The following is a 23,178-nucleotide window of genomic DNA, read 5'->3' as shown; positions in this document are numbered from 1 at the left end:
ATAATATATTGGTGGCCTTGTCGGCCTTATTTTGAGCTCTTGATACTTTACTCTTAGCTTTGCCAGCTTTATGAAATACATTATGTTGTGGCGACCTTTTCGGTCTACATATGTACATATGTGCGGAATGAGCAGATATTCCTATGTTGGGCCTTTTCTGCGTGCAGGTATTCTTTGAGTTATGGTTTATAATGTTCAAAGTCACGGATGAGTCAGGTGGTTCCCGGCCTATGGGTCGGAGCCCGTCATACTCTTGGTAGGGGTGTGACAATGTACCACTAGGACGAGTCGTCCCTTATAATCTCAGAAACGAAATAAGAATCTCCCCTTATTTTCAATTATTATTAACAAGGCCTTCCTTGCTTAAATTTATGAAACCTTCGGGCAAAATCGAACTCGAAAGCCACACGGCTCCGCAAACCGCTTCTAATACACGACACGACCATATAGCCCCCGAGTGTGCAGGTTCCATGAACCTTTGTGCCATTAAATGGGGTCGAGACGTCCTCCCCATCAGCACCAAAAATTGAGGGCCCTCCTTCATTGCAAATTGGACGATGAGATCCCTAATATCGCGAAAGTGTTTTCAGAAGTGACATTCCCGGATTAGGTTAGGGATGACGACCTCAAACACAAAACGCAAAAAATACTTGCCAAATGAGTCAAGGAAGCCTCCAAACTAAGGCCTAAACTAGCAACGGGAGGAGGTAGAACGGAAGGGCCTGTTGACACCCAATTTTGTCACGCATCTCCTCCGAAATACCTATTTATACTTCTGGTATTTCGAGAAATTAAAAAATATGCATTTAAGTTTTACTATAATTATTAGTCTTTTATTAACGCCCACGTTTTATTTATTCTTCTGCAGTTTATTATTATCATTATTATTGTTATTGTTATTATTATTATTATTATTATTCTTAAATTATCATTTTTATTATTAATTGTCATTAATTATTATTTCTTGTTATTTCCATTATCATTATCATTATCATTATTATTATTAATTACTAATCATTATTATCAGCGTTATTTGTTATCAATTATTAATCATCATTATCATCGTTATTTTTACTATTAATTATTATGATTATTTTATCAATAATTGTTATTTATTATTATTATTATCATAATTATTATTTCTTATTATTATTATCATTATTATTTTATTATTACCCCATTATTGTTATTATTATTAATTTATTATCATTTTTTAATTATCAATGTTTGTTATTTACCATTATTATTATATTTATTATCACCATTATCATCAACATTATCATTATTACCATTATCATTGTTATTTAGCAGTATTACTACCGCTATTTATTTGCTACTATTATTTAGTATTATTGAAACTTGCATTTCTCGACATTTCTACTAACTTCCTCACACACATCGCATTTATTTAGCACATTTAAATGATAGCGTTTGTTATTAAATATTATTGCACGGTCATTTCCAACATCATATAATTTTTTACCCGGGTATTTTTATAATTACATATTTCTGTATTAGGTGATATTCTGGCACCCTTAATACATCGTTAATCAAAATGTGTCTCTTATTCAAATTTAGAAGCCAAACTATTTCTTGCACTCAGTCCGTATTTTGACTTACTGGACCCCAAATCAAAGTCCGATTAATTCCTAATATTTTTGGACTAGACCATATTTTTTATCTCAATTTTTAGATCAATCCATATTTAGTTTACCAATCCATTCTTTTAAATACCCAGTCTAAAATTTGACCCGGTCCACAAATGGACCGGGTCCAATTCATTTTTTTCAGCAAAATGAGGAAGGGTTTCCCCTTCATCTCCTCATTCTTTCCGCCTCTTTCTCTTCTTTTCCTCTTTCCCTTTCCCTCTTTCCCTCATCGCCGCCGCTCCTTCTCTTTCTCTTCTTCTCCTCCATTCCCGCTCCTCCTCGCCGCCGCTCCCCACTCACCCCTGTCCCCCGCGTTCTCTGTCACCCACTCACCCCTGTTCCCCGCTTCCTCTCTCTCCTACGCCCCCTCTAAAACCCTATAAATGGGTGGCGAATTGATTCGGAAAAAAGGGGCAGAACAGCAACAAGAGAGGGAAACAACGGCAACGAGGGGGAGAGAAAAGGAAAAAAGGACAGCAACAAAAGGGGGATTCAGGGTTTTGAGGAGGGAGACGAGATCAGAAAAGGGAGACAAAAAAACAAACAAGAACAGATCGAAAAAATAGGGGATTCTTCAGCTTGTAGAGGGACCGAGTCCTTGCTCTCCATTCTTAATTTATCATTCGACTCATCAAAAAGAATATGAAATTTCAGTCCCTTTGATAACCTTAACCCCTCTTGGAAAATCTATTCTCAATTACTGTATTTGGGAATACACATTCAATATATTAGGTGGTTTACTCTTTCAATTCTACTGCTGCTTTAAAATCGAGCGTAGATTCGAGGCTTCGACATCCCAGTCCATTGCGCGCAAAACAGCCAAATCCTCCTCTCGAATCAGCCTTCCATTCGCAGCAAACAAACTCTGGGCCAAGGCCCATATGGCAGAAACGGCCTTACAGCCATGTTAAAATCTGGACTAAAGCCCAGCAGCGGAAACAGTCCGCAATAGTTGGGCCTAAACGGGCTAGATCCGACATTATTTTTTTTTCGCTATCTTATTTCGTTGTGTACTTCTAATTTGCCTTGCATGACTGATTTCTTTACTTTGTCTTATTTCTTTAATTTAGATGAATCTTAGTTTGACATTAAGGAGTTTAGTTTAGTAATGGGTAGTTAATTCCGCAAATTACATTCACTTCCGTTTTATCTTCTAAACTTATTTATAGTATCCATAACATTTATTTGAATGACTGATTTTCAAAATTAGCACGACCACATCGAGCTAAAAGAATCAAGATTTACTCTTTTTATCTTAGAATACTTGAAATACATATTTGTTAAAACATTAATATTAATCTTGCAATAATTTTACAAATACATTTTAATTTGCTAGTTGGCGTAATTCATAATACGTATGAACATTACTCATTCCGTTTCTTTTTTTTGGTTTAATTATAATTAAACTCTTTTTATTAAATCACTACATTTTTTTACAAGTATTATTTCAAACAACATTATTATACTTTCGTTTAAAACCTTGACGACATTTATAAGTCGTGTCTACAAAATAACATTAGAAATTCCCTTTTTGTACAAAGTATTATTTTTACAAGTCCTATTTTAAATAGCATTCTTACTTATACGTCTATCTATAACTTCAGTCCTATTTACCAAGTTATGTTCTTTTCTATAATACTATATTTACACTTAGCTTAATTAACTATAAGTCCGGTTGGTTAACCATTGTTAATGGGTCTTAAAGGGTGCCTAATACCTTCCCTTTAGACTAATTGAACCCTTGCCTAGAATCTTAAGTTTCGCAGACCTTAAACAGAGTTAAATTTAAACATAACTTTAATAAACTTTAGGTGTCCTAATTCACCGTAAATAATTAGGTGGCGACTCCTTAACACAAACAAAAGACATAGGAATCACCAATACGTCGTACTTCTAATTTTAACTCTCCGGGGTTAAAAATGGGGTGTGACAGCTTGGCGACTCCGCTGGGGATTCACTTAGGTTCTAACCATAACAGACTTAGTTTAAATAGGTTTTGTGTGCTTATTTTGATTACTTTATTTGTTTGTTAACTGTTTTTACATGCTATTAATTGTTTGCTTGATATAAACTGTTTGTTTGATATAAACTGTTTATGTGTTACTGCTTTGATTAACTGTCATTCCGTTCATATTTCCTCCACTTCTGGAAAACTCACACATATTCACACACTTAAAACGGCTTCGCGGTTCGCGCCCGTTCACTACTAAATTACCCCTTTAGTTGGATTGATCTTGTGGATTTAGTCGATCAGCGGTGCAGTCGACGGCCACGGACTTTCCACTCCCAAGTTGTCCGCTTGGGGGAACCTTGTGTCATAGGAAGCCAACTCTTAGTCAGCCTAAGATAGAGCTAAACCAACACCCTTTACTAAGAACATACATTTTGACCTAGGAGGTTTAATACCCTTGGTGTATTAAACTCATTAGACGACTTTACCCAAACGTCCAAGCGGGTTCACGACCCCGAGTGACACCAATCATACTTATGTGCATGTTTGAAGGATAACTGTGCCTAAATATTGACTATTTGCTCTAATTAATTAAACTTTAGGAAGAAGGGAATGACTAACATATTTCTATGACAGGTATGCATCGGAATATAACAAATGACGAAGATCAAGGGTATCACAAATGGAGCCAGAAGTTAGACATAGAAATTTTATTTATTTTATTTAGATTAGGAAACATTTTATGTTGTATTCATTTGACATGTAATAAATATTACATTATCTTGTACTTTATTTTGGGAAATAGAATTCGTTTAATTAATCAAAGCAACGGGATGACGTATTATGGCACACTTTACCCTTCAAACAAACGTTAGGCCTACCTCTGGCACAAAGAGGTCACATGCATGTTAGGACACGTTGTTGCTTGATATGCTTGTTTGACAACTTGTTTGACTTTATTCGATGAATTATTTGCTACAGGTCTTACTCGACTTTACGTGACCATGACTTTACCTAGATATGTTAATGAGATTAACATCGTTTATACTGTATGTCTATTTTATCTTATTCCCGAACAGAGAGTTGATTCGTGTTGACGCTCGATGGCTGACCATCCTTACATCACGAGGTCAAAGACGTCATCGTTACCTGAACGTAGTTGGGCTGTCCAAGGAAATGAAATTACTATGTCTGATCCGGCCGCATCTGTTCCAACTGGTGTAGAAAACCTCGTGATCGCTAGCAATCCGCCTGAAACTTCCGAACATGGAACTGCTATTCAACGGGATGAACATATCGCCCGCCTGACTCAAGAAATTGAGAATCTACGTGGAGAACTAAATCGGGTTAGGGACTTGACCAATTTATCCATCACACTCCAAAATTCACCTCCTGAACCTAGAAATACTGCACCAGACCCACCTCGTTTCCCATCACTCGAATCTCCAGTTCCTGAGCATTTTCCTCCCCAAAACAATGCACCTACCAACAACAACTTACCTCCGATCACCCCCGCAAATCCACCAAATCTATCATCCGCCTATACTCCCCCACAAAGTCAACCACCCACTTACACTAGCTATACTCCTCCACAAAATCAACCACCCACTTACACTACCTATGCTACTCATAATCCACCACCCATCAACCCACCAAGTCAATCGCTAGTGCACACTCCCTATGTTCCTTTGCCCACCAACACTAATCCACTACCCACAACCACTCCTCTAAACCCACCAAATCAAACACCTACAAACACCACTTATAACACACCGCCTCCGGTCCAAAACACTCCCATCGTCCAGACTTATCCAACCCAGCATATGCACGGGGCACACTTTGTCACCCCAAATGCACAATATGTTCCTCCGGTATATGCCACGGAAACACAAACCTTTACCAACCCAGTAACGGTCAGGTTCCAACCCGAAGTAGATCAATACGAAGAAATGGAAAAGGATGCAAAGGCAGGGGCAGATAACATATTGCTAAATGAGATCCACAGTCTCAAAGAAGCAATGAGAAACCTTCAAGTTGCTAGGGGAACCAAGAGTGTAGAATACGAAGATCTCTGTGTTCAACCTGACGTCGATTTACCCGTGGGCTACAAAACCGCCGAAATTTGATACATTCAATGGAACAGGCGACCCTCATACACACTTAAGGGCTTATTGTGACAAACTGGTTGGAGTAGGTAGAGACCAGAACATAAGGATGAAGCTCTTCATAAGAAGCTTATCTGGCGAAGCACTTACTTGGTATACACAACAGGACGTCCGTAAATGGCGTGGTTGGAGCGACATGGCGCAAGACTTTATGGACAGATTCAGTTTTAACACCGACATCACACCAGATAGAGTCTACATGACTAAGTTAACCAAGAAATCAGCTGAGACATTCCGCGAGTATGCATTACGCTGGAGGTCAGAAGCGGCCAGAGTTCAACCTCCGATGAATGATAGGGAAATGACTGCTACCTTCATTGAATGCCAGGCTGGCATATTTTACGAGAAAATGATAGGTATGATGGGACAAAAATTCACAGAAGTTGTTCGAATGGGAGAAGCACTGGAAGAAGGAATCAAATCGGGGAAAATTCAGGATCTTATTGCTTTACAAGCAATGAACAAAGCTATACAATCTGGTTCTATCAACGGGATTAAAAAGAAGAAGGAAGATGTCGCTGCAGTCATGAACGCTCAAGGACATGAGCCGAGCCAAGCCATTCCATACTTTAACCACCCACAACAAACTTTCCACCCTTACCACTACCCTGAACCCTACCAAGCTCCACTACCTCCTTACCCCGTTTACAACACCCAAGCAAACTACTACCAACCCCGAGCACCTCCGCATCAAAACCCACGCCCGTATCAACCCAACCAAGCTCCAACTTACCAAAATCGACCACATACTATACCTAGAGCCCGTCCAAACCCTGACACCAAAAACACCCGCAATTACACTCAGATCGCTGAACCCTTGGCTCAATTGTTCGAAAGAATGAAAACAGCAGGCATAATACAACCGATTGAAGGAAAAATTCCCGAGCCTATCCCAAAATGGTTTGATGGTTCCAAAAGCTGCGCATACCACTCTGGAGTTGTTGGGCACGCCACTGAAGATTGCTATGGGCTTAAAAACAAAATCGAAGCCCTGATTAAGGAAGGAGTAATTCAGCTCGCTGAAGCTAAGCCCAATGTGGTCAACAATCCTTTGCCTGCTCACGGAAATACCAAGATTTAGAGGAGTCCAGTGCGGAAAGAGTCAGATCAACAACTTTGTCGCTCTCGTGGGAACAATCCAATACAACTACTCGCAACACCAAGGCACTGACAATATGGGGCGCCGAACCAGGAAAGACTCTGAAGAATTGGACTTGTACTCCGTCCTCGATCCGTCGGGAGCCTTGGTAGCATGAACATGTAGTGAACTTGTTTTCTTTTTGCTTGAACCGTACTCAAAATTTTGTTTGTTTTGCTTCACCTTGTGGAAGCTTGAATTGCAAAACTATGAATGCATTTCTGATTTTTCTTAATCATCTATTTTCTACTTTATTTATCAAAACTGTCAACTCTACGATTGTGACATGAAATGTACGAATAGACAACACACATTCCGAGAGAGTAACAAAGAAACTAGGGGGACAAGACAAGATTCCACTCACAAGAATTGAAATAGCCGATAGGTGATAACATAAGCCTAACAGCTAGCAATTCAAGAAGAAATCAAAGTACGACATTAGGTTAGACAACCTAGTTTGCAACCTTTCCTTTAGTTGCGAACTACGCTGACCTGATTCCTCGGTGGATACGTAGGCAGCCCACATAAGGACTCGGTCATACTAGGTTAGATTTTCCCATTTTTGCATGCATACGAACTACGTTCTGACCTGATTCTCATGGTGAGATACGTAGGCAACCCACATAGGGTTCGGTTGCATTATAACAGAAAATTCAAAAATCCTTATGAAGGGAGAACAACACATGGCTTAATTCCCTCGGTGGGATTCGTAGACTATCAACATACAGATCCGTCACACCTAGATAAAAATCCAACAAACCTTTTACCATTTACATAACAGAACTACGCCGACCTGATTCCCTTGGAGGGATACGTAGGCAATCCATATCGGGTTCGGTCCCTTTATTAGAAAACTCAGACCACTTTATGTATTTTACGAACTACGTTCTGACCTGATTCCTTGGCGGATACGTAGGCAACCTATATAAGGTTCGGTCACACCACAACATAAATTTAGCACACCCCTCTGAACCCAAAACTGGAGCATATTTTGGAAAAGATACAGACGAAAGAACGGTTGGACATCGACAAGATTAAGGCTATCAGACAGGAAGTATTATAGACCATTTACTTTAGAAGTGTCACAATCTGAAGTTGGCAGAATATTTTACAACTTACAAATATATACGTTTACATATATATCTTTCCTTACATACATACATTTACATATACATATTTCACAACCTATATACATATAGTCACATTTCCTTATACATATACCTACATATCTACCTTTCAAATCAAATACTTTCTTGCAATTGATTCACTACTGTTCACCTACCGAGGCTTGAATGGAGATCACAAGATCCAAACAAACAAGACGAATGGAGCGCCAACCACGTCAAGCTTCGAGTCAACACGAATCAACTTCCCCCCTCCCAAACTAAGAATTTTTCTTTGAGTGCAGGAATTAAAAGACCACGAGATCAACAGTCAAGTCTATCACGATCGAAAAGCATCATCTGGCTCAATATGGCCTCGCCTCAAAAGCCAAACGGCTTTATTTCTAAACTCTATCTTTAATTTTATTTTATCAGAACAACTTTATGACTTCATTAACGAATATGCCTGTTTTGTAGGTTAAAGACGAATCAAATCAGGATTACGCGTCATTGATTCAGCCTGTTGCGATAGCGTCGACTTCATCAGCCAAACGGCTATGCTATCACTTTACTACACACTTTATTACCTTCTTTATCTGTTTTAACCATTTTGCCTGAACTTTACAGGAATCAACATTAAGTCTCCGAAGACAACCGGAGGGATTTATCATCAAATCTCCGAAGACAACCGGAGACATCACATGGCTATACGGCCTCATACGCACAAGCCGGACGGCTACACTATGACTTTACTCTCTACTTTATCATTCACTTTACCAACTTTAACGACTTTACCCTGAACTTTACAGGAATTATCATTGGAGCCTCCGAAGACAACCGGAGACATCATCCACTTTACAACTTTATCCTGGACTTTACGGGAATCATCATCAAATCTCTGAAGACAACCAGAGACATCGCATGGCCACACGGCCTCATATGCATAAGCCAGACGGCTACACTATGACTTTACTCTCTACTTTATCATTCACTTTACCAACTTTAACGACTTTACCCTGAACTTTACAGGAATTATCATTGGAGCCTCCGAAGACAACCGGAGACATCATCCACTTTACAACTTTATCCTGGACTTTACGGGAATCATCATCAAATCTCTGAAGACAACCAGAGACATCGCATGGCCACACGGCCTCATACGCATAAGCCAGACGGCTACACTTTGACGTTACTCTCTACTTTATCATTTACTTTACCAACTTTAACAACTTTACCCTGAACTTTACAGGCATTATCATTGAGCCTCCGAAGACAACCGGAGACATCGTTTGGCTGTACGGCCTCATCAGCATATCATTGAGTCTCGACAACAATCAGAGACATCACACGGATACAAAAACCTCACATGCATAAGCCAAACGGCTATACACTTACTTTACTCTCTACTTTATTGTTGTACTTTACCATCCACTTTACATACTTTAACAACTTTACTTTGAATTCCGCAGATATCATTTATCATCAAGTCCAGAAGATAGCCGGATGCCTTATTACTATCATTAAAACCTTCAAATGCAACTAGAGATATTATCACATCCTCAACATACGCATCACGCATTCATTCAAGTCCATGAAGACAACCAGAGACAACATTGGCCACACGGCTTCATTTTCATTCCCACACTCATATTTATTATCATTTTACACTCTTTATAATTTTACACTCTCAACGTTATTACTAATTTTGACATGAATTTCAGTTTTGGCAGAAAATACAACCTGCAGGGACGCAACACAACGTGGAACTTTGTCTTACGCAGTGAACTGGGGAAAATTTGCTGAAGAGGAATACCAAACTCACAAGCAAAGGTCACGGATCTACTCTCGAACTCGATTCCGCCTATGTCCACAAACACGTGATACGTAGGTTAAATTCTCTTTCACATCCTCCGCTAAAACTCTACTCAATCTACTCTTTTCACAATCTCATATTCCTTTCTACACCCCCAGTGTCTCCATAACTCAACACTGGGGCATCTTTGAAGAATTCACATCGTGCCTAGTAGAGTCCTACTTGAAAGTGTGTTGCGCGCCACATTCATAATTAGGAGGCTATAAGCGTATGTTCCATTCTTGAACGTTCGCGTCACTTGTCTACAACCCCCTGCAAGATTGTGAATCCACAAAAACTTTCGAACTACACATGGCCTGATTCTCGTGCAACCCGAGATATGTAGGCAACTCGAAACTGAGATTCGGCCATAATTTTCCATAATTCCTTCGGCCCTCATAACATTTCCCATCAATTTTCCTAAATCATACTTTCTTACAAACTCATACTCGTCAGTCCAAACAAAATTGGCTACTACGTCAACTTCTTCGCCCGAAGATTCTTACATCACCTCCGGTCGAAGAGGGGCATCTGTTGACACCCAATTTTGTCACGCATCTCCTCCGAAATACCTATTTATACTTCTGGTATTTCGAGAAATTAAAAAATATGCATTTAAGTTTTACTATAATTATTAGTCTTTTATTAACGCCCACGTTTTATTTATTCTTCTGCAGTTTATTATTATCATTATTATTGTTATTGTTATTATTATTATTATTATTATTCTTAAATTATCATTTTTATTATTAATTGTCATTAATTATTATTTCTTGTTATTTCCATTATCATTATCATTATCATTATTATTATTAATTACTAATCATTATTATCAGCGTTATTTGTTATCAATTATTAATCATCATTATCATCGTTATTTTTACTATTAATTATTATGATTATTTTATCAATAATTGTTATTTATTATTATTATTATCATAATTATTATTTCTTATTATTATTATCATTATTATTTTATTATTACCCCATTATTGTTATTATTATTAATTTATTATCATTTTTTAATTATCAATGTTTGTTATTTACCATTATTATTATATTTATTATCACCATTATCATCAACATTATCATTATTACCATTATCATTGTTATTTAGCAGTATTACTACCGCTATTTATTTGCTACTATTATTTAGTATTATTGAAACTTGCATTTCTCGACATTTCTACTAACTTCCTCACACACATCGCATTTATTTAGCACATTTAAATGATAGCGTTTGTTATTAAATATTATTGCACGGTCATTTGCAACATCATATAATTTTTTACCCGGGTATTTTTATAATTACATATTTCTGTATTAGGTGATATTCTGGCACCCTTAATACATCGTTAATCAAAATGTGTCTCTTATTCAAATTTAGAAGCCAAACTATTTCTTGCACTCAGTCCGTATTTTGACTTACTGGACCCCAAATCAAAGTCCGATTAATTCCTAATATTTTTGGACTAGACCATATTTTTTATCTCAATTTTTAGATCAGTCCATATTTAGTTTACCAATCCATTCTTTTAAATACCCAGTCTAAAATTTGACCCGGTCCACAAATGGATCGGGTCCAATTCATTTTTTTCAGCAAAATGAGGAAGGGTTTCCCCTTCATCTCCTCATTCTTTCCGCCTCTTTCTCTTCTTTTCCTCTTTCCCTTTCCCTCTTTCCCTCATCGCCGCCGCTCCTTCTCTTTCTCTTCTTCTCCTCCATTCCCGCTCCTCCTCGCCGCCGCTCCCCACTCACCCCTGTCCCCCGCGTTCTCTGTCACCCACTCACCCCTGTTCCCCGCTTCCTCTCTCTCCTACGCCCCCTCTAAAACCCTATAAATGGGTGGCGAATTGATTCGGAAAAAAGGGGCAGAACAGCAACAAGAGAGGGAAACAACGGCAACGAGGGGGAGAGAAAAGGAAAAAAGGACAGCAACAAAAGGGGGATTCAGGGTTTTGAGGAGGGAGACGAGATCAGAAAAGGGAGACAAAAAAAACAAACAAGAACAGATCGAAAAAATAGGGGATTCTTCAGCTTGTAGAGGGACCGAGTCCTTGCTCTCCATTCTTAATTTATCATTCGACTCATCAAAAAGAATATGAAATTTCAGTCCCTTTGATAACCTTAACCCCTCTTGGAAAATCTATTCTCAATTACTGTATTTGGGAATACACATTCAATATATTAGGTGGTTTACTCTTTCAATTCTACTGCTGCTTTAAAATCGAGCGTAGATTCGAGGCTTCGACATCCCAGTCCATTGCGCGCAAAACAGCCAAATCCTCCTCTCGAATCAGCCTTCCATTCGCAGCAAACAAACTCTGGGCCAAGGCCCATATGGCAGAAACGGCCTTACAGCCATGTTAAAATCTGGACTAAAGCCCAGCAGCGGAAACAGTCCGCAATAGTTGGGCCTAAACGGGCTAGATCCGACATTATTTTTTTTTTCGCTATCTTATTTCGTTGTGTACTTCTAATTTGCCTTGCATGACTGATTTCTTTACTTTGTCTTATTTCTTTAATTTAGATGAATCTTAGTTTGACATTAAGGAGTTTAGTTTAGTAATGGGTAGTTAATTCCGCAAATTACATTCACTTCCGTTTTATCTTCTAAACTTATTTATAGTATCCATAACATTTATTTGAATGACTGATTTTCAAAATTAGCACGACCACATCGAGCTAAAAGAATCAAGATTTACTCTTTTTATCTTAGAATACTTGAAATACATATTTGTTAAAACATTAATATTAATCTTGCAATAATTTTACAAATACATTTTAATTTGCTAGTTGGCGTAATTCATAATACGTATGAACATTACTCATTCCGTTTCTTTTTTTTGGTTTAATTATAATTAAACTCTTTTTATTAAATCACTACATTTTTTTACAAGTATTATTTCAAACAACATTATTATACTTTCGTTTAAAACCTTGACGACATTTATAAGTCGTGTCTACAAAATAACATTAGAAATACTCTTTTGTACAAAGTATTATTTTTACAAGTCCTATTTTAAATAGCATTCTTACTTATACGTCTATCTATAACTTCAGTCCTATTTACCAAGTTATGTTCTTTTCTATAATACTATATTTACACTTAGCTTAATTAACTATAAGTCCGGTTGGTTAACCATTGTTAATGGGTCTTAAAGGGTGCCTAATACCTTCCCTTTAGATTAATTGAACCCTTGCCTAGAATCTTAAGTTTCGCAGACCTTAAACAGAGTTAAATTTAAACATAACTTTAATAAACTTTAGGTGTCCTAATTCACCGTAAATAATTAGGTGGCGACTCCTTAACACAAACAAAAGACATAGGAATCACCAATACGTCGTACTTCTAATTTTAACTCTCCGGGGTTAAAAATGGGGTGTGACAGGGCCGACACCTGTCCCCACAACAGCCTTGGCTGAAGGAACCCTCGCGCCCCCGGCCTTGGCAGCCTCTCCATCATCATCCTCAATGTGGACCATCCTCTGCATCTCTTCCCTTAGGAGGCATTCACTGAGTCGGCGACGCATCCTTACGTGAAAGTCGATCCCCTCGGAGGAAAATGCCTCTACCTTATCTGGAAGCGCTCGCTTCCTGCTACTTCTCGCCGTCGCAACCACTTCGGCAATACGAGCTCGGGCCTGTTCCCGAGAAGGCGCCTTCCTGATAGAAGTCCCTCGGGCAGGAAGACCTAGCAAGTAGGAAATAAGTTAGAGAAATATCCCTGGATTCAAGTAGCAAGAGAATAAGGGTTAAAGAAAAGTACTTACCATGACTTTTGCCTTTCCTACCGGCAGAAATACCACTCCAGGTCCGCTCGGTGCCCCTGGAAGCATGGAGCACACTCATCATCCAGTCAAAAATATCGGGCAAGGGTTCAGGTATGACCGGGGCTGCTGAAAGAACAAGGAAAATCGAGTTAAATAAGGGGACACTCAAGGGAAAGAAGAGGAACAGTGCAAATAATGAGAGAGCGGATACGCACGGGCATTGTTTCACTGCTCTAGAAGGGGGCCACGGATGGGGTCATGAAGACAGTCGGTGCATATCATCATAAACCGGTTGAACCATCCCTGATCGTGATCATTCTCGACACTTGTAATGAGGCCCTGGAAGCCTCGAAAAGCAAGGTTTATTATCCCCCCAAAAGTACTCGGAGGGAATAGAGGTGGATCAGATGATCCAGAGTAAAAGAGAGGTTAGCCCGGCTCGCCAAATGCTACAGGCAGAGGACTACTCTCCAAGTTTGGTAGGCCAGTTGCCCAGGACAAACGCCATACCAGCGAAAAAAGGCCTCGATAACCTCGGGGACCGGGAGGCCGAACCCGATGGTAAATGGATAAGTATAGACCAAAGATATACCCGGGATATGATGGGTAATGTTAGCACTAGCAGAGGCCGGAAATACGTCAACCTTAGGCTCCTATTGGCAGTCAATGCGAACTTGGAGGATGGTGTAGTCATCAATCAAAGAGATAGTAACTTCCACATACTCAAATTGAAGGTTGGCCCGGAAATCCCTCTTAAAGTTAAAACTAGGGGTGGGCATAAATACTGAAAATCGAAAAACTGAACCGAATCGAACCGAATGGATTCAGTTTTTCTATTTTCGGTGTTTCGGTTCGGTTCCGATTTTTTTAAATAGCAAATTCGGTGTTCGGTTTCGGATTTTCGATTTTTCAATTTTTCAGTTTAACCGAATATTTAATATAATTTTTTTATATCAATATATAATATATATCAGTCATCAAATATAAGAATTAAGAAGCCCTCACTCAGTTCACACTCCAGTCCACTCCATTATTAGTATAAGAATTAATAGTTGATGGCTTGCTGCTGCTGTTATTGGTTGTTGCAGTTGCTGGCTGCTGCAGTTGCTGCATGTGCTGGCTGTTGTTGCTGCTGCTGCTGGCGACTGGTGCTGTTGTTGCTGTTGCTGCTATTTATTTGTGTTAAACTTGGTCGATGGATAGGTAAGGTCACAGTATTCTTCGATTAGCTGGAAAAGTTTGAATATTATTAACGGGTGACTATTTCTTAACCAATGCCAAAAAATCGAATTAGAAAATCGAAACCGCACCGAACCGAACTTCAAAACACCGTACCGAACCGAACTAATTCGGTGCGGTGTTCCGTATCCACTTTAAAAAACCGAAACCAAAAAACCGAACCGAACTTTGAAAAAACCGAACCGAACAACCGAACGCCCACCCCTAGTTAAAACTGGAGGGAATGATGTTAGATGCAAGGGAACCCCCCAAGTCTATTATTCGAGTGGTGGAAGAAGACAAAGGTCGGCGACGGACGGAGACCGCTGAAGTGGCCCTTATATGCTCTTGCATGTTTGTAGGAGTAAGGTCAAAAGATGAAGATATAGATTATGAGGACACTGCAAAATAGGAGGTTTAGAAGGTAAAACTGATGGGTTTGAACAAAGGTGATGAGCAAGAGCGAGGATGGGAAATATAAGCGTGATCACACGCTTAAATAGCCAGTGAAGGTAATCATTAGCCTTGGGGAACGAAGTCTGAAAGAAAGCCATTGAATGAGTGACTGGGTGCATTAAATGCTGACTTGACGAAGCGTGTGATCAAGGGAAAAGATGCAACGTCTCCATTCCTGTGAAAAGTTTGGGAAAAGAGCGAACTCTTCCACTTTCCGGGCTCATGAAATGAAGGGCTCGAAAAGTGAGGGACTATCTGTATTGGGTAAAAGATGACAGCGGTCGAGTTGGAGTATCCGGAGATCACGACGACTCGAGGATATATTACAGCTGTTTCCCATTTCTGTCAAAACCCGTCACATCCACCCACTTTAGTCAGAGCGCCATAACGCACGTGGGCATGGTGACGTCCGCACAGTCTTGTCATCGTGACTCGTAGGGTAGGATAGCTTGGTTCTGATCTATATAAACAAAGGGTTGTGGAAGAAAGCAAAAGAGGGCAAGATCTGAGACTTCCCCCACAACATTGTAATACCAACATAAGAGTATTAATATGGAGATTCATGGGAGTTGGTCCGGAGGAACTCTTGAGATCTTCTTCTTTCCCACACACATTCTTAAGAGAACGGGGCATATATATGGAATCATTACTTTTAGATCATTTTTATCTGTTTTGATCATATTATATTATTTCTATTGTTCAACAAACTATATCATGATCTAAAATTTTCCCGACCGAGCTCGTAAAAGGAGTTATCGGGGTTAGATACGTCCCACTTGTCTTCAAACCCTTAGAAAACAAATCTCTAACTAATTTTTTGATTAAACCCGATTTCACCGGAAAACAATGAGTGGTTGGAGTTTCAGATGAGTTTAGTTGAAAAATGGATAGGTGCAGCCTTGACCAATATTGAGGACACGACTTGCATCAATGTATTTAAGGACGTGTCAATGAATGGCACGTTTGTGGTAATGTAGCAACGTTGAAGAAAGTTACTAGCAACGCTCTCGTTTTTGTTATGATTTTTGACAATAATAAGATATCAACTACTCCAAGCTCGGATAAAGGAGAAGGTTTTATGTGTTTTGTAGAAGTTTAGTTGGACTGATTGTGTATCAGTCCTTTTGGTTTAAGTATTCTTTTTTTCCACGAGTTCTAACCTTTTCTTCCTTTCTATTACTATCTTGCTTGAACTCAAAAACTCAAATTTGGTGCTCAATCCTTCTTCTTTACTAAGTATATTTTAGAATTGACAATTCATGCAACTATAAAAATTGAGAAATACAGTATGAGTTTAAGTTCTATGAATGCACTAACCAAGATATTATCGATGCAAAAAATGCGGTAAACATGGTCAAGAGGAAAGTGATTGCCCCGTGGGAAACTAATATAACTTGTAAGAATATTTGGAAGACGTCTTTCTTTTTTCTTACCGGTGTCTTTGTCTTTTTGTTTCTTACACAGTGTCCGGTAATGACTTTGAGACCCCACTAAAGTGACTACATTCCCGAGACTCGAATTTGAGATCTCTGATTAGTGATGTAGGCAGGGTATTCAACCCTTTAGCTTCGTCCCTACAAGGACGAAGAAGGATACTTACCGCCCATCACACAACCTTTGGTGGTATTTGGAAGATATCTTCACCTTAGAGAAGGTGGATTTTGTGTATATATATATATATATATATATATATATATATTGCTAGATATTTTAATACCGTTACACATAACTTAGCTAACTTTTCTATTTTTTTGTTCTAAGGAGTAGCTTGGTAGACTATGTTTGGCAATAAATTGATAAAGGAACTGCAGAAAAATTGAGCTTTGTGGTGGCTGCATCAAGGTCTTTTACATATCTCTGTTTTGTGTATTCTGAATTTCTGACAACATGCAAATGTCTGTTAGACATTTTGTCCAACAGCTTTCTGCATTCAGGTTGCTCTGTTTGTAGATACGTGCTGACTTTCTTGAGTTAAGAGCCCGTTTGGATTGGCTTATAAGTTGCATATAAGTTGCTTATAAGCTGTTTTCAGCCTTTTTGAGTGTTTGGCTGGCCAGCTTAAAGTCATTTTGTGCTTAAAATAAACTCAAAAAAATAATTAGGCCCATTTGACTTAGATTATCTAAAGCAGCTTATAAGCTGAAAACAACTTATAAGCCAAAAAAAATAAGTTAAACTACCCAACTTATTTTTTTTAACTTATAAGTTGTTTGCAGCTTATAAGCATAAGTCCATCCAAACAGGCTCTTAATTCATTTTTGATTGGTTATATAGTTAATGTAGTTTTGGTTTGTTGAATTCATTAATTTATGTTAAAGAGGTCTGCCCCTCCATTCGGACCACGTGACAAGTAGCTGTTTTCCAATTTTGCATATTATAATAATCTGTAATTCACAACTAACCCTATTTTGGTTGGTTCTTTATGCATTTAACAACGTTAGATTGTGGAATCACGATGCACTGAGCAAATAAAATATTTTGGCTGGATAAGTACTACTACTAAATTTATACCAGGGCAGGCTGACAGCGCGGTGCACTAAGTCTATGCGCGGGGTCCGAAAAAGAGCCGGACCACAAGGTCTATTGTACGCAGTCCTACCCTGCATTTATGTAAGAAACTGTTTCCACAACTCGAACACGTGACGTCTTGGTTACATGGCGATAACTTTACCAATTACGTCAAAACTACCCTCACTAATTTTATGCCAGAATGCAACTAATTGGTCCCAGTAGTTGTTAAGTGGGAATATGAGACTTTTGTGCACTTGTCCATTCCCTTGTTCCAAGTTTTTTCATTTGCATTTCAAAGTAGAGATATAAGTGAAAATTGCTTAGTTTCTAAGCTAAGATAAGAGTAATTAACAAGAGAAAGCAAAAAAAGGGAGATTAAGATATGGCTTATGCTACTGTGACCTCTCTTGTGACCACTCTTGAATTATTGCTAACGCAAACCAATTCAGGTCAAGCCAAAAAGGCTAAAGCATTGAATCCACAGATCGAATCCCTTCGTGAAAAAGTCCGTTCTTTGCAAGCACTTTTAGAAACTTTGGACAACATCAATGATGTTGAGGCAGTGAAGCACAGGGAAACCAAAATCAAATTGGCAGTACATGATGCAGAAGATAGGATTGAATCAATCCTGGAGCAACTTTACCCGTCCATTGATCAAGAGGTTCATGAAGAAGCTTATGAGAGGATATTTGGAAGCTTACAACAAGCATCTAAGTCCATGGACTCTGAGAGGGAAGAGTTACAGAGAAGTATGCAAAACAGTTTGCAGGCAACGAGTTCATTAGCTAGAAGTTTCGTTTTGCCCGAACGTTCTTCACAGCTTGAGAATATCATGGTTGGACATGAAATTGAAGTGGAGGATATGAAGAGTCAACTCATGATGAGAACCTCATCCAACGAACGAGAAGTTGTGGCAATTGTAGGTATGGGGGGCATTGGGAAAACAACTTTTACTAGCAGAGTTTATAATGATCCATTAATTGAAGCTTATTTTGATATTCGAGCATGGACTACGATGTCAAAAGAATATTGTATCAGAAAAATGCTCCTGGAGCTGCTTCATTGTATCAAGGATGTGACCCATGAAGAAGAAGAGGAGGAGGAGGATGTAAGCCCTGGAAAAAGAGAAAAGGACCAAGCTGAACTTTTGAAAAAGGAAAGTGAGAAAACTGATGGTGACCTTGCAGCAGAATTGAAAAAGAAATTGCAGAGACGCATGTACCTAGTCGTCATTGACGATATATGGAGCACCAAAGCTTGGGATGATATAAGTCAGTGGTTTCCTGATTATAAAGGAAGTCAAATCTTACTTACCACAAGGTGCGGAGATGTGGCAAGTTATGCTGCTCCAGGTAAGTCTCCTCATCAAATTTCTCTTTTAAATCCAACGGAAAGTTGGAAACTATTCCAAGACAAGATTCTTGTGAATGAAGAACAACTCCCTCCGGAACTTTTGGAAATTGGGAAGAAAATTGCATACAATTGTCAGGGCCTGCCTTTAATAATTGTTGTAGTTACCGGGCTTTTATCCAAATGCAACAATGCACTAGATAAATGGAAGCACGTTGAACAAAATGTAAAATCAGCATTATTTGAGGATCGGCACCAACAATGTGAAAAGGTTCTTGCTTTAAGTTACTACTATCTACCTCAACACCTGAAAGCCTGCTTTCTATATTTTGCGGTTTTTCCTGAAGACGCTGAGGTTCATGCGAATAAATTAATCAAGCTATGGGTTGCAGAGGGATTCTTAAAGAAAGCTGCTAATAAAAGTTTGGAGGATGTCGCAGAAGAATACTTCAATGAACTTATTGGCAGAAATTTGGTTTTCATAAGCCGGCACAATTTCTACGGAAAAGTAAAAACATGTAAGATCCATGATCTCTTGCATGAGTTTTGCTTGAGAGAAGCCCAAAGGGAGAACTTTCTATGTGTTATAGTTAGAGATGATAATCGAGCTTCAAGTGCCTCTTCACAGTCAAGTTTTTCCTAAAAAGTGTCATCGAATGAATATCCAATCAATTAGTGAAATTAATGCGCTAAACTCGTACCCCTATGATCAAACGAAAATCCGATCTTTCATCTATTCTGGTGAAAGAAGCAGCCACCCTTATTTTGAAAGGTTTGGTGTGACCTTCAACAAGTTGAAGATGATCAGAGTACTGGACATCTATAACGTGAATGTACGAACTCGACGAACCGGTTTGTTGCATTTGAGGCATCTATCATTGACCATTGAATATAGGGGAGACCTCATCCTTTCCAAACTTCAAAATTTGCAAACTTTGGTTGTTCATATATACTATGGTAATTCTTTGGAGCCACATGTAATACCTTTGGAAATTATGAGTATGCCACAGTTAAGGAATCTTCACTCTATAGGGAGCAGTCTGCAATCTCCTCTGAATATGTTCAGTGATAAAATGGATCATGCAGTTTTGGAACACCTACATACTATAACCGGAGTTGATCCCGCATGGTGTAAAAAGGAAACCTTTGAAAGGATGCCTAATATGAAGAAATTGGGGATTCAGTCCTGCGGACTTCTAGATTTGTGGAATCATCTTCCCTATTTGTCTGAAGTTGGGGGCATTGAGGCACTTAGAATTGTATTTCACAAAGTAATTCTGGGTAGCTTACCAGGCCGTGAATCTCATTTTCTCGAGCAAAGCATCTTTCCACCAACACTCAAGAAGTTGACCTTAATCAGATCATTTCTTTCTTGGAAGGATATGGACATCGTTGCTATGTTTCCTAACCTTGAGGTACTCAAATTGAAATCGCATGCATGCCTAAGTGATGAGTACTGGGAACCTGCTAGAGGAGGGTTTTCGCAGTTAAAGTTCTTATTACTTGATGGCGTAAAATTTACAAAGTGGAAAGCTACGGACGAGCATTTCCCTGTGCTTGAGCGCTTATATATGTCTTATTGCGTCCGACTAAAAAAGATCCCAACAGAATTTGCATATATATTTCAACACTGCAAGTGATCGAGTTAGACAACTGTGGTCTTCACCTTTTGGCATCAGCACAACAGATTGAGCGAGTGCAAGAAGAGAACCTTGGATGCAAAGTTACTGAAGTTCGTGTATCCAGAAGTAATGAAGTAAGTGGAATCAACCAACTGTTTTGGCCTATTCAACATTGAATTTATATATATAGCATACTGCCATGCTTTCTGTTAGTCTGAAATTTCTTTTCTCTGTTTAGGTTCATTGGCCGGGTATATCCTCTGCAACAAACTAGAAGGTAACTTGGAGTATTATGCACAAATTTCCAATTATGTCATCGGGAGAAGCAATCTGAAATGATGCTACATTTTCAAATCATGAAGTTTGCAAAGAACAATGAATGTTAGATGGAATTCAATTAGATATTTATTTTGGTTATTTATGGTGCTAAAAAATTTTGCTCTGGTAATTATAACTGTAACTGAGGGGGGATTGTAGAATGAGTGTTTACTCAGAATATATATCAGCATTATAATATGCATATGCAGTCTGCCATCCAACATTCATTTATATCTTAATTATTTATGTTGTGCAACTACTTATATTCTATTTGTAATGTCTGTGTGAACTTTTTGGTTTTCTTTAAGGCTCTGAGAATGTGAACAAGACTACAAAGTATCAATTATAAGCCATTCCTTATGTTGGGCCCGTGCTTTTTCTGTTCAAGCTTTCATTGCCTTATCTTCAGTTGCATGTTATGATATTTTGTGGGTTAGTTTTAAAGTTGTGCTTCACCCTTTAGTTCCATGATTTATTAATTCTAAATTTGGTTGGATTTTTTAGCCATGGACGATGACGATTCAGATAGTAATGAGGAGCTCAATGAGGATCAAGCCTCGGAACTTGTGGAGTTCGGATATATAATTGTACCAAAGATTTGAACGATTAAGCTTGAATCTGCTCCTAATCAGATATCAACCAATAAAGGTTAGTCACAGAACTTCATTTTTTCTTAGATTTCTTTTGCTCTTATATGCTTATCCTTAATTTTGCAGAATGTTGAATCTCCTTGCAGATTTTCCTAGAAGAGAAGGCAGCTGAAAGCGACCTCTCAAAATCCCTTCAAGCTTAGACGCGAGGTTTGATTATGAACATTGAACATATTCAGTTGACATCTTTTAGAGTTGTACTAAAGGTAACGTAGATGTTGGATTTCGATGATGATCAGGTTTGTACAAAGCTTGCGCAGTCATCGAGCAAGGGGAATTTGTATTGAAACTGCATTGTTGCAGTAATTTTCCAATACAGAGGCTCTTGGATCTTCAACTAACAAGGTGAACCAATTTTTTTTTTCGGACGAAAGAGAAAGAATTGGTAGAAGCTCAAAGCTGCATTGAAATAGCAGCATGCTAAAGGGAACTTTTTCTAGTCAAATCCCAGGCAGCATTTCTGTTTTTAATGTATTGATTCTTGTCCTTTATTCTGTTTACATTCTCTTAATTTATCTGAAAAGAAGATTACTATGATGTGTGCTTGGGGTGGGCAATTCCATTGAATATATTTTAGAGCATAAGTCAATATATTCTACTGTTTGTCCCACCTTAATTTTGTAATTAGGAATTATCTGATGCAAGCGACACAGAAGGTCCAACTTTATTTCCTCGCTTCTCTGAAAACTATTCACCTGGTTGGTGTCAAATTCGCCTTCATTTTTTTAAATACTTTTGGCTCAATTAGACAAAGAAGTTGAAACAGCGCACAAGACGAAAAACGGCCTAGGTTTTTCTAAGTTTATTTTAGGGGTAATATATTTTGTTCAGCTGGTTATGAATTGGCTATTGATTAGTTTTAAGATGATGGCTGAAACGGGTTAAAAAGTGACTTCTTGTCCATTTTGTCCGCGGGCTGATTCAGAGACCATGGCTCAGTAATGAATGAAGGACACTCTTCGAGCTTTCTCTGGCAGCAACTTATGTGGTGATCGGCCTTATCAAGCTCGTTAAGCCTCTCTTCCCTTTCCACTTCACTAAGTGGAGAATAGTTGTCGACATTCTATAAGCGACTTGATCGAGTCCACGAAGCTTTGCTCGTAATACTAACTCCCTTCATTTCATTTCAACTCAGAAGCCTAATGCCTATTGTTTAGTGTTGCTAGAAGCTAACCGCCATAAGCTCTAATGACATGGTTAGGATCGATGCCAAGAAAATGCAAAAACCAAATGAAAGTACACATAAAATCCAACGTGTAATTGTTTGATTTGTTTTCATCCATGACATGGCTAGGGACGTCCAAGAAAATCCAAAAACCAAATCTTAACAAACATAAAATTCCTACGTGTACTAGTTTGATTTGGTTTGTTTTAATTTTAAGAATTGGATTATACATAGGACATTCAATGTTGTACTAGGG

At 38.5% G+C, this 23,178-nt stretch overlaps 1 protein-coding gene across 3 annotated transcripts; it reads left to right on the top strand.

Moving 5' to 3' along the window:
• Positions 1-18,033: 18,033 nt before the first annotated feature.
• Positions 18,034-22,291, top strand: LOC132607589 (putative late blight resistance protein homolog R1B-8). Of its 3 annotated transcripts, none has more exons than XM_060321624.1 (5): positions 18,034-20,923; positions 21,028-21,066; positions 21,612-21,755; positions 21,844-21,907; positions 21,997-22,291. In XM_060321624.1, the coding sequence occupies exon 1, from the start codon at positions 18,200-18,202 to the stop codon at positions 19,808-19,810; it is 1,611 nt and encodes a 536-aa protein (XP_060177607.1). In that variant the 5' UTR covers positions 18,034-18,199; the 3' UTR covers positions 19,811-20,923; positions 21,028-21,066; positions 21,612-21,755; positions 21,844-21,907; positions 21,997-22,291. The 3 variants fall into 3 exon arrangements, with proteins under 3 accessions (XP_060177607.1, XP_060177608.1, XP_060177609.1); XM_060321625.1 differs by having other exon boundaries at positions 21,824-21,907; XM_060321626.1 differs by having other exon boundaries at positions 21,028-21,170.
• Positions 22,292-23,178: the final 887 nt, after the last annotated feature.

Source organism: Lycium barbarum, chromosome 8, assembly GCF_019175385.1.
Source record: "Lycium barbarum isolate Lr01 chromosome 8, ASM1917538v2, whole genome shotgun sequence".
In the NCBI taxonomy this organism is placed as follows: Eukaryota; Viridiplantae; Streptophyta; class Magnoliopsida; order Solanales; family Solanaceae; genus Lycium; species Lycium barbarum.
Note: the sequence above shows the minus strand (reverse complement) of the source record. Positions and strands in the feature narration are given on the sequence as shown.